Source organism: Merops nubicus, unplaced genomic scaffold (genome assembly GCF_000691845.1).
Source record: "Merops nubicus isolate BGI_N331 unplaced genomic scaffold, ASM69184v1 scaffold3412, whole genome shotgun sequence".
NCBI classification, from domain to species: domain Eukaryota; kingdom Metazoa; phylum Chordata; class Aves; order Coraciiformes; family Meropidae; genus Merops; species Merops nubicus.
The window spans coordinates 1-12197 of NW_008591378.1; the positions used below are offsets into that span (position 1 = coordinate 1).

The 12197-nt window shown below is 39.6% G+C and overlaps 1 protein-coding gene across 1 annotated transcript; it reads left to right on the forward strand.

Moving 5' to 3' along the window:
- Nucleotides 1-29: 29 nt before the first annotated feature.
- On the forward strand, nucleotides 30-11345 carry CRELD2 (cysteine-rich with EGF-like domains 2; the record flags this gene model as incomplete). Its single annotated transcript, XM_008950224.1, has 9 exons — nucleotides 30-158; nucleotides 941-1023; nucleotides 1940-2050; nucleotides 4437-4528; nucleotides 6072-6248; nucleotides 7547-7645; nucleotides 8774-8851; nucleotides 10240-10335; nucleotides 11205-11345. Coding segments are annotated over exons 1-9 (1006 nt in total), but the record flags the coding sequence as incomplete, so codon positions are not given.
- Between the last annotated feature and the right edge of the window lie 852 nt (nucleotides 11346-12197).

The window sequence follows — 12197 nt, forward strand, 5'->3', positions numbered from 1 at the left end:
GGCGGCACTGGGGCTGCGGCTCCGGGACGATGCGGTCTCCGCCCCGTGGCTCAACTCCGGGAGCTGTGCCACCGGGAGCCACGTTACTGACAGCACCGGGGCAAGCCGGGACTCGGCAGCGTTGTGCGCCCCGCTCCGGTCACCGCTGTGGTCCTCGGGTCGGTGGGTGACAGAGCTCCTCGAGCCTTGCTATCGAAGATGTCCTGGTGCTTCAGTGCAACAAGGGTGGCGGTACCGGCTGTAGCGCACCCGGTTCCGCGAGGTGTGCTGGTTGGAGAACATCATTCCCTAAAATTCTGTGTCTGTTGCCACTTGCATCAGTCCTACGTTTTGGCACGGTAAATTCAACGCAGGCAGCAAGGGGCTGCTTCAGCTTACAACGTGTACTTCATGCTCTTTGCACATATATTGACTATAGTAGGCTTGGCAGGGCACTGTAACTGGGGAGGTTTTTTTGTAAGTGTGATTTGATAGGCATTGGCTGTGACTCTGGGACGTTGTGCTGACTGTAATGAGTTATCCTGTTGTGTGGCTGTGAGCTTGAATTAAAACGTGGTGAAGACTGGGCTGAGTACTACCAAAACTGAATGAAGTAGAGGTCCTCCTCAACTAACTTATTAACTAAGATCCTGAGAACCTGAAGGAGAAGGGTATAAAGTTTCATACATGTATGTTTTTTGATGTGAATGAAGACTGCAACAATGGCTTATGTGTTACAAAAATTGAGTCATCTTCTGCTCTAACCTGCCCTTCCTCACTTTTCATGTTGGCACGAGCTGTTCCTTTCCCATAGCAACTGGATCAGTGTCTTCAGAGCTTTACTGGAGTTTCTGCATGGCCCTTGTTATAATATACTTAAAAGCATTTCCTCTTGCCCTTAATTTCTGGTTACAAACAAATCCTATGTCATTTACATTGTTTTGGTACTTTTTGTTTCTAGGGATTAGCAGATACAGCCAAAAAGAACTTTGGTGGTGGAAACACTGCTTGGGAAGAGAAGACACTGTCAAAGTATGAGTCCAGGTAAGCTGTCTCAGTACTTCTCTGTTGGTTCCTTTGCCTGTCCACTGTGCAGAACTTCACCATCCTGATGTTTGTCTGGAACTTAGTGAGTGTTGCAGCTGAAGTTGCATATGTCCAAACCATAGATTCCTATTGATTAAAATGTAATTTTACATTATGAATATTGTAGTAAAGACTGAAACCCCTTATTAATGCCTTTGTCTTGTTACTGAAAACAGTTAATGTCATCATTATAGCAGCTGGGTTTTTTTTTCCATTTACCTATTAAAGCCCCAAAATAATGATCTTAAATAATGGTCAGTAGTTACTTCATAGTCATAAAGGTATGGAGTATTGCAGTACTTTTTTTTAGAATTAATCCCTCAAGTCATCACTATTGGGGTGCCAAACAGAAAACTAGATGAGGTGCAGATTACTGCACTCTTCTCTATATATGTTTGATTACTGATCAAAGTGGTCTGACAACTTTCTTCTAAATTCACTGTTTAATCTTAGTTGGAGCATTGAGATGGAAGGGTGAGACTTCTGAACCTCAGTTACTGTGAGTTTTGTGGGCTCGTATCAAATATTAACAGTACAAATCAAAAATTAACAGTGAAATTCATTGTTGAACTTAAGAGAAAAATGGTGCACTCAGAATTTGCTAGGAAGCTAAAAAAAATCTATCAAACCTACAATCCTGAGACATAATCAATGCAGGCAAGCTAAAGTGGTTCTCCTGGTCATCCTTCTCATTTTTTTTTAATTGAAGAAATGTTCATTGGTTCTTTATTCTGATACTTGCTTTGTTGTGGAACTCATTTAGAGCACCATAAATTAGTGAAGTATTCTGGAAAGAAGTCTAAGCTTCTCTGTCATGTCTTGAGTGGTGTCAAGTGATGAATTCAAACTTAAGATTTTCCTTCTCTGCTTGTAGTGAAATTCGTCTTGTAGAGATCATAGAGAATCTGTGTGACAGCAGCAACTTTGAGTGTAACAAGATGGTAGAAGAGCATGAAGAACAGATAGAGAAGTGGTGGTTCAAATTGTAAGTATCAAACTTTTTTTTTTTGAGATCTTTGTGTAGATAAGTTGCCTGAGAGGACAAAGTAATAATGTTCCTTCTGTGCCTGAACAATACCAGTATGGGTAATTCTTTGTTATCCTTCCTTCAAGAGTTGCCCTTGGATACAGCTCAGTTTGGGCTGACTTTAATAACATGTGCTCCTGTACCATGTTCTTTTTATTTTCAGTTCCCCAAGTGTGGTACCCAAACACCTGCCTGGCTTCTCTTATATTGTCTACCCAGTTACCAGTGGGATGTTGAGACAAACTCATGTTGGAAAACTTTGTGATTTGTTACCTGGTTTTTGTTTTCCTATTTCATAAAACAGCAAGGGACTCTTCTGGTCTTGTGGGGATTTTTGTGTTGTTTTGTTTTTGTTTTTTTTTTCTTGAAACTTTATTTTGTTCTCCTGGCAATCAAGAAAATAGTTTACACTAATAAATCTAGAAGCTGGATTTCTTGAGGATGGGAGTGTAGCAGCTGACTTTTCTATCTGCCTTCCAAGCTGGCCTGTGATTTCTGTTGTAAATAAGCTTTTCATGTACTCTTATAAACTACAGTTAGTGCAAGGATGGCTTCATAGCATTGAAATCTCTTATAGATTATTTGGAAATTAAAAAATAAATATAATGTTGTGGGTATTTTTCTTTTTAAGTGGGTTTTTTTATTACTTTAGACTGTCAGCACTCCCAATCAACTAGAATTCAGCAGGGTAAACTGCTGTTAGAATGTTTCAGAACTGGATAAAGGTTTTTGATAACCCACTTTGCTCTTACTGACTGCTTTATTGTTTTGTCCTTTTACCTAACTGTGCAGGATTTTGGATGCATTAACATGTCAGTTGAAGGGAATTGCATAGAGTATTTTACATGGAAGAGACCTACAACAAACGTTTAGTCCAACTGCCTGATCACTTCAGGGCTGACCAAAAGTTAAAGTGTGTTGTTAAGGGCATTAGCCAAATGCCTCTTAAACACTGACAGGCTTGGGGCATCAGCCACATCTCTAGAAAGCCTGTTCCAGTGTTTGACCATCCACTCAGTAAAGAAATGCTTCCTAACATCCAGTCTAAAACTCCCTTCACACAACTTTGGGCTATTTCCACAAGTCCTGTCACTGGATGGTGGGGAGCAGAGCTCAGCACCTCCTGCTCCACTTGCCCTCCTCAGGAAGCTGTAGAGAGCAGTGAGGTTGTCCCTCAGCCTCCTTTTCTCCAAACCAGGCAACCTCCAAGTCCTTAGCTGTTCCTCCCAGGACCTGCCTTCCAGAGTGGTGAGCTACACAACCCAGAGCCTTAAACTTCCAGAACTGGAAGGCATGGGTCTTAAACTAGAGACTTTGACAAAGTAGACTTCCTGAAATTAAAACAAAATACATTGTTTTTTAGGAAGTTTATGTATTTGTTAGACCTTTAGAGTGTAATTGATTAACTTTGCCTTCTGTATTTTAACCTGCAATAACCAAATGTCATTCAGCTTCTGTGGTAGTTTTCAAAGACAGTTTCTCTGTCCATGAATACTTTAGGTCTTTTTTACAAGTTGTTACACTACATGTGGTACTCAAACTTTGCTTTTCCAGGCCTGAGACTCAGTGTTAATATAATCAGATGGGATAGTTCAGAAGGGGAAGCTGTACATGCCTCAGGAGCTGCTGAGGAGTATCAGAGCCTTTCCTTTCCCAAAGTTTCTGAGACTTCAGCATCAGTGTGATGCTGAGATCTGTGAATTGTCATTCAGAACTGTAGTAATCCTTGTGCTTGCTTACAAATCTAGTAATTGCATTGTTAATTGGGGTGTATGCTGGTGCTGGAGTAGCACATAACTAACTTCTTAATATTTAAAAAAATCCACATAAAATAATTCTTGATTCATGCTAAAAAAGGCAGATTTTAATAGGCAACCTATTATCAGGTTGGCAGTAATTTGAGCAAACATTAGTATGTCCTAGTTTATCTTCTGCATAGCTGAGATAAAGACACAGCAGTTACATTTAAGAGGAAGATATGAATAAGAATGTCTGACTATATATAAACCTTCCCTAAAAATAAGATGTTAAAAAAAAAAAAGGGGGATGTATGTCTGTGCCAAGATGAGTGGTTTTTATTGGTTGCACATTTTCCATAAATATAATCTATAAAATTTGAGTAGAGTCTGCTAGTAGTGTTGTAGCTTAAAAGGTAAACTCATCTCAAGTTGTCCAGCTTCTAGAAATTGCTTCATGAAATAGGATCACCCTCAGAATGGAAGAAGTAGGTGTCTGATCTGTCACGTGCCACAGATTTCTCTGCTGCATTGTGCAGGTTCACTTATGCAAGTTGGCTAGTAATGAATCTTTGTGTTATTGATAAATAAATATATTTCACCTACAGAAAGAAGAAGTATCCTGATTTGTTTAAGTGGCTTTGCATAGAAACAATAGAAGTTTGCTGCCCTGCTGGGACTTATGGACCAGACTGCCTTGGTAATTTTTCCTTTTGAAAAATACCTCAGCAGATACATTATTTTTACCTGTTTTCATCTTTCATGATGTGGATAAATATGTGAAGTGTGATATTTTGTGTGAGACATAAGCTGCTGTGTTGTATGTACCTGCTTGCTGACTGACAGGTAACTGCCTTGTGAGCATCCTGCCCCAAGAAAAGTCTTCTGGGCATGAAGTGATGTGCAGAGGCATTAAGGGAACTTACATGTGCACAGTCCATCTGCTCTGATGCTCACATCCACACCTGCTCATGCCTGAAGGCTCTGTGTGACATCAAGTCTGTTGTTTAGGTGGTCTTTCAGAAGCTATGTAGACAACAGTCCTTGGCCAGTTTCAAGAGTAAAACGACTAAAACAGGATTGAGGATTAAATGAAGAAATTCACAACTGAGGATTAGTTAAAAAGGCAATGGGAGAAATTGGATGAAAGTAAGTGGGAGACAATTGGATAAAAGTAAAGTCTTTGATGCAAAAGTCAGAAAGTAAGTGATAAAGGAGGTATTTTTGCCTCTGAAGTTTGTATAACCTGTAAATCTCTAAAACCTTGCACCTTGCTAGAGATCAGCCTTGGCCTCTGAAAATGAAGTGCCAGTTCCCAATATTGATCTAAATGATTGCTGGTAGGTTTCTCCAACTGCAGTATGACCATGCTCCTAACTCCAGAATAAATAAAATTAGCAACTTTAGCCAGGAAGCTAGGAAAATTGTTAAAATTCTAAGCCGTGGTCTTTATCCCAAATTATATTTATAACTGAAGTTTCCTGGAGATGTTTTGAGCTATTCTTGTGCTTGAATATATTATTCAAGTTGCAATATATTATTCCTTGTTGCAAGCCTTTTCATTGCTCTCAAGGGGGAAAAAAGATTTTTGGAAATTATATTCTGGTTTAGTGTGACTAATTTTTTTTTGTTTTGTTTCCTTTTTTACCTTTTACTGCCTATAAAATGGGGAGGGACTTCAGGTGCTTGTGGCAGATGATAGGAACTTAACTTCCTTTAATGTAGGATGTAAAAGTATCTTTGATCCTTTTTAGCTTGCCGTGGTGGATCAGAAAGACCTTGTCATGGAAATGGCCATTGTGATGGTGATGGTACCCGAGGTGGAGATGGCTCATGTAGCTGTAACAAGGAGTACACAGGCCTAACTCCAGAATAAATAAAATTAGCAACTTTAGCCAGGAAGCTAGGAAAATTGTTAAAATTCTAAGCCGTGGTCTTTATCCCAAATTATATTTATAACTGAAGTTTCCTGGAGATGTTTTGAGCTATTCTTGTGCTTGAATATATTATTCAAGTTGCAATATATTATTCCTTGTTGCAAGCCTTTTCATTGCTCTCAAGGGGGAAAAAAGATTTTTGGAAATTATATTCTGGTTTAGTGTGACTAATTTTTTTGTTTGTTTGTTTCCTTTTTTACCTTTTACTGCCTATAAAGAGGGGAGGGACTTCAGGTGCTTGTGGCAGATGATAGGAACTTAACTTCCTTTAATGTATGATGTAAAAGTATCTTTGATCCTTTTTAGCTTGCCGTGGTGGATCAGAAAGACCTTGTCATGGAAATGGCCATTGTGATGGTGATGGTACCCGAGGTGGAGATGGCTCATGTAGCTGTAACAAGGAGTACACAGGAGATTTTTGTTTGGACTGTTCTAATGGTTACTTCAGTACCTTGAGAAATGAGACACATTCTGTTTGTACAGGTAACAAAGTCTTTGACACACACTTAGATCTTTCTCTTCCTTCTTCAGTTTGGTAAACAAAACTCTCAAAAATTTAAGATGACAGATGTAAAACCAAAAACTAGTTCCAGTTTGGTCACTCAGCTTTAACTGTAAATTACACATCTGTTAATTTGGATCTCTTAAAGTTTTGCTAGGTTCCAGATTGCCCTTGACTTGTTTTATTTCCTTTCTGCTTTAAATTAAAAAGCAGAATTAATCTATGCCATGGAAGAGGTGGGAGAGGAGTAAGCTCTGCCCCTTCCCCAACACCCCAAGTACTGCAGGAAAATGTTGATGTGCAGTTGCTGCACACTGTGAAAGCTGTTTTCCTTGTGTTTCAGATGAGCTTAACTGGAGTAAATGGGCATAGAAACAGCTGGTCTGTACTGCAGACTGCATAGATTCCAGTTAAGTTTGCCTAAGCTTGATTTTGCAGGGGTGTAGGAATAAACTTTTTCAGTTGGTCAGGTTTTCTACTGTTTTTACACCTTGAATCAGGTTCTGTAGCAACTAAATCCTGACTGTGGGATCTAATAAGATTATTTTTCAACACAATCTAGGTTGGGTTTTATACCTGGCTGTGTAGTAATTCCTCTGTATGAGTTGTTTCATATTACAGTATATTTTATATTACAATATCTGACATTTGTCAGATATATTACAATATATTTTAGTACAATATTTAACATGTATATGCTATATATTGCATGATATATGCATGTGATATTTATAATATGTATATGCAGTTGGATTTCTACTATGTTTCCTTGTGAAGGTCTTCAGACTGATATCACTTCACACATTGCTCTCAAAGCTAGTTACAGCTGAGGTTATCTGAGGGCTTGTTAGGTGGGAGTGCTGAGTCTAGTGTTTAAACTGTTGTCCTAAGCCTGAGTGGCTGAGCAAAGTTTAAGTTCTTGTTCTCCTTCCCAACATTTTGGAAATTGGGCCTGCCACTTCTAGCCCCTAGAATTTCATGGCACTAAGCAGTGCAGATGAAATTGCCAGGTTTGGCTTCCTAGTTTGGGATTTTGTGGGGTTTTGGTTTTGTGTTTTTTTGGGGGGAGGGGTTGTTTGGTTTTTTTGGTAGGATAGTGTTGCATTTTTATGAGTGATACCTCCATAACATCAAGACTTAATATTGTGAATGGGTGGGTCAAGCTACCAATATGATAGTTTCCAGTTAAGCCTACATAAGGTTTTCTTTGAGAATATGTGCTGAGACTTGGCTTGGAATCTATCAACAAAACTCAGATTATAGTTTTCTCTTACCTCAGCCTGCCACACTGCCTGTAAAACTTGTACTGGTTCAAGTAACAAGGACTGTAAAGACTGTAAAGAGGGCTGGATTAAAAATGAAGAAGCAGCTTGTGTGGGTGAGTAATACTTGATAGACTTGAAACCTGCTTCAAAGGTTTTGTAGCAATACTGGCTAGTGAAATTAGATGGCATAACATTGAGTTTTAGTTTACTTTATGCAAGTGATCTGTCAGTTTAGATTTCTGTAGTTGGTAGTCTCTCTCTTCCTAACTTGTTTCATGTTGCAGGAAAGCAGTATCTCCTCCCCACTGATCACCTGGGGGTTATTGTTGTATTTACCAAACTGTTCACTGTAAATCTTTTTAGTTTAGTGGAATATAGATAGCAGCAGGTGGGTGTGCTTTTTAAGATATGGGGTTTGTGTTTCTTGGAGTGCTAAACAGTGCCCTGCTCTTGATTTAAACTATTTTGTCAACTACTGGAAGTTTTTTGTCAGCTTATCTACATATTCTGTGGTAATTGCACCATTGTCTTTACATTACTGGATGTTTATAAATGCTTAACCCTAATAGAGTGGAAACACTTCACTAAAACCCAGGCATACTAACTTTTCCTGCTGGAGAGAGATAACAGTAAATACCAAGCTCTGTGCTTCCTTTAATCTCTCTCAAGTATAAATTAATTGAGTAATCAGTAGGAATGATGTTTGTAGCAACAGGATGAGATAATATAGACAGCAAGGGGACTGTAATAGCCTTTCTCTATCCAAATTTTTCAGTTGTATTTTATGCCTTTTCCTTGAAATCACAAGAGTAGGATGTTTTAACTTCCTGGCTAGAACTGGTTTTCAGCTTGACTGTTCCTGACCATACGTGTGCATTTAAAGTCCTATAGCTTGGCAATTTAGGAACAGAGAAGACAACAGGATTCCAGAAGAGTGATCTGTCTGCTTACTTGTTATGTTATTTGCATAAAAGCCATAAATGTGTGGAAAGCACTGACTTGAAAATGGCACAGATGACAGATATTCTGGATGTTTTATCTAATTTGAGCTCTTTCATATCTAACATGTTGCATATCTTATTCTAAACTCCCAGGAACAATTGCTCTTGATGTGTTCAGTTTAAGTTTATAGCTTCTGTGGGCCAGCTGTTAGAAGATCTCAAAGCATAGCATTCAAGTATTAGTGTAGCTGTTTCATCATGACTGCAGTTTTAGATAACTTGTCACTGTTTATCTTTCAGATTTAGATGAGTGTGCTGCTTCTCCTTGCAAAGATCACCAGTACTGTTTGAACACGGATGGATCTTTCTTATGCAAAGGTTTCTTTTTAATCTGCTGTTGGAGTTCATTGTCTAGAGTCCTAATGTAAAGCTAGGAAGGGCACAATATCAGGCATTAAATACAATGTGGTCTGGTCCTGACAGGGCATGGGGAGTAGGAGGCTTTAGACCTATCATATGAGGAGAGTGAGAAATTTCTGGTTGTTTCTGTTCCTTTCTTCTGATACCCCACCTGGTATACTGTGTTCAGCTCTGGTGCCCCCAGTGTAAAGAAGACATGGACCATGTGGGCCCAGAGGAGGGCCATGGGTATGATCTGGAGCACTTCGCCTGTAAGGGCAGGCTGAGAGAGCTGGGGTTGTTCAGCTTGGAGAAGAGAAGGCTCTGGGGAGACCTTATAACTACCTTCCAGTACCTGAAAGGGGCCTACAAGAAAGCAGGGGAGGGACTATTCACAAGGGTTTGTAGTGACAGGACGAAGGGTAATGGCTTTAAGCTAGAAAAGGGGAGATTTAGGTTAGACGTTAGGCAAAAGTTCTTCAATATCAGGGTGATAGAGACCTTGGAAAAGAACCTCTAAGATCATCAAGTCCAACCATCAACCCAACACTACTGTGACCACTAAACCGTGTCCGGAAGTAGCACGTCCACGTGTTTTTTGAACAGCTTCAGGGATGGTGACTCTACCACCTCCCTGGGCAGCCTGTTTCAGTGCTTCACCACTTTTCAATAAGAAATTCTTCCTAATATCCAGTCTAAACCTCCTCTGGTGCAACATAAGCCCATTTTTCTCTTGTCTCCCAAGTACCTAGCAATAGGACGAGACCAACACTAACCTCACTATAACCTCCTTCCAGGTAGTTGTAGAGAGCAATTGGGTCTCCCCTCAGCCTTCTCTAGACTAAACCACCCCAGTTCTCTCAGCCACTCCTTCTAAGACATGTTCCCCAGACCCTTCAGCAGCTTTGTTGCCCTTCTCTGGACCTGCTCCAACACCTCCCTGTCTTTTCTATACTGTCGTGCCAATGGGGAGGGACTTTTTATCATGGAGTGTGGTGATAGGATGAGGAGTAACAAATGGTTTTAAACTGAAAGAGGGTAGATTTAGAGTAGACATAAGGAAGAAATACTTTACTGTGAGGTTGGTGAGATGCTGCAATAGGTTGCCCAGGGAATTTGCAGATGCCCTCTCCCTGGAGGTCTTCAAGGCCAGGGTGGATGAGACTTTGAGCAACCTGATCTAGTGGAAGCTGTCCCTGCTCATGGCAGGGGGGGTTGGAATTAGATGACTTTTAAGATGTCCTTTCCAACCCAAACCATTTTATGATTCTCCAATTTCTTGTGTGGGTAAGCTGACTCACTTTAAGGAATGGTACTTTAAACCTCAGATGTATAATTGTTTTTTTCTTAAAATGTTTTATCTTCAGCATGTGATGCCAGCTGCATGGGTTGCACAGGGGAAGGCTCTGGCAAGTGTCAGACCTGTGCACCTGGGTACCTGAAGGAGGATGAGGAGTGTACAGGTGGGTGGATTTGGCAGCACCTGGTGGAACACCAACCAGGTCTCTCACTGGGGGCTCACCACGCTGAGAGGAGCTGTTGAGTACATTTGCATTGCTCTGCTTCAGTTTTCAAGGCTAGCAAAATAAACCCAGTCATTCTGGTATTAGCAGCACAGGCTTTCTTTTTAACTTCCTTTATCTTGTTGAGCTAACACACAGAAGGCTTAAAGGTGTGCCTGAGGCACAGGGCTTAGAGGTGAAACACTGCCACAAAAGGAAAAAAGTATTTTATAGCAGGTTCAGGAAACAAATACATGATTCTCTTGTCTACCACTTCATTAGGAGTGTGCATCTGTATTCATTTTGTAACAGAAAGGCAAAAATGCCCTGTGGATTCTATTGTCTTTCTATGAATCCCTTACTGCACTGAGTTCAAATTATCTTACTTCACAGTGGATTATAAAATGTGAGATGATGGTAAAAAGGCTGAAATTAGAGTTTCTCTGTGGGGGAGAGCAGAAGGTATGCATAATCTTAAGGAGCTGTTAACTATGATGATGTAGTATTTACAGGCTCACTTCCCTTCAGTCATACTTTGTCATCAACAGAAAATAACTATGAGAAATCTTCAGTAGGTTGAGCACCAGTGCTTAATTCTTTTCCCCACATGGGAGCTGCAAAGCATAAAAACCCTGCTACTATCTAAATAAATTTGAAAGTCTAAATCATGAAGAACTGTAACATTATTTTAACAGGAGTCAAATTTGTTGCAGCAGCATTCTGCTCCTTGATGATGTTTGTGTTTGAAGAGAATTTTGGTTCTATGACAGAGCACAATTAAGTTTTATAACAAAACAACACTGAACTCTTTTTTTTTTCCCTGTCTCTAGATATAGATGAATGTAACCTTCCTGAAAAGGTCTGTGTGAAAGAGAATCAAGACTGTGTTAATACCTCGGGGAGCTACAAGTGTGTATGTTCAGAAGGGTTTGAAGATAAGGAGGGAACATGTGTTCAAACTGTAAAACCAGGCAAGTGGCTTTTCAATGGCCCATTTTAAACTATGCTTGCTTGACAACTTGAGGTGTATTTCTAAGGGTCTAGTCATTTGTAAACTTTTCTGTAAAATTTATCATCTTCCTAAAACTATGGTGTGTGTCAAGTTCTTTTTTGTGGTGCAGACCACATTTCAGGCTTAAAGACAGTGGATTTCTTAAACGTCTTGTTCTTGTGATGATTTTTTTTTCCCCTTAACTCAGGGTTGTGTTTTTAAGTTGCTTAAGTGTCTGGCTTCATTACATAAAGTGAATTAGTAAATTACTGCTAGAATAAAAAGGAAATCTTCCTCCTCACCACTTTTTTTTTTCTTTTTATCATTAATTATGATGACTTAAGGGTTTATCTGGTTGCATGCAAGCTACTTCAGCTCACTGAAATCTCAGAAAATTAAGCAGTGGTTTTTTTTTTCCCCCTGGATGAATGAGTTAAATTTGTTTATTTTGTGATCACAAAAGTGCCAGAGCTGGTGTGAAGGTGAATATGGAGAAGACACCCATCTTTCAGGAGCAGAGAACAGTTTAGTTTGGCTTGAATTTCTTTATGGGAAGTGTAGTTTAAGTGTAATTTGCTCTAGCATGTATGACATTGTGGACAGAATTAAATTCATTAATGTTTTATTAGGCTTTTCTTAGGCTTTTTTTATACAATTCCAAAGTGAAAGACAGGATTATTTTGCAGTAAAGGTTGTAGGACAATAGATGGGACTCTCAGTTTCATACTTTTATCTTCTTCCTACTTCTTACCTTGTTTGTGTTGTGGTTGGTTTGGTTTTGTTCCCCTCCTTGACTGCTTTTTCAGCTTGTACTAATAAGTTGTAGCTTATG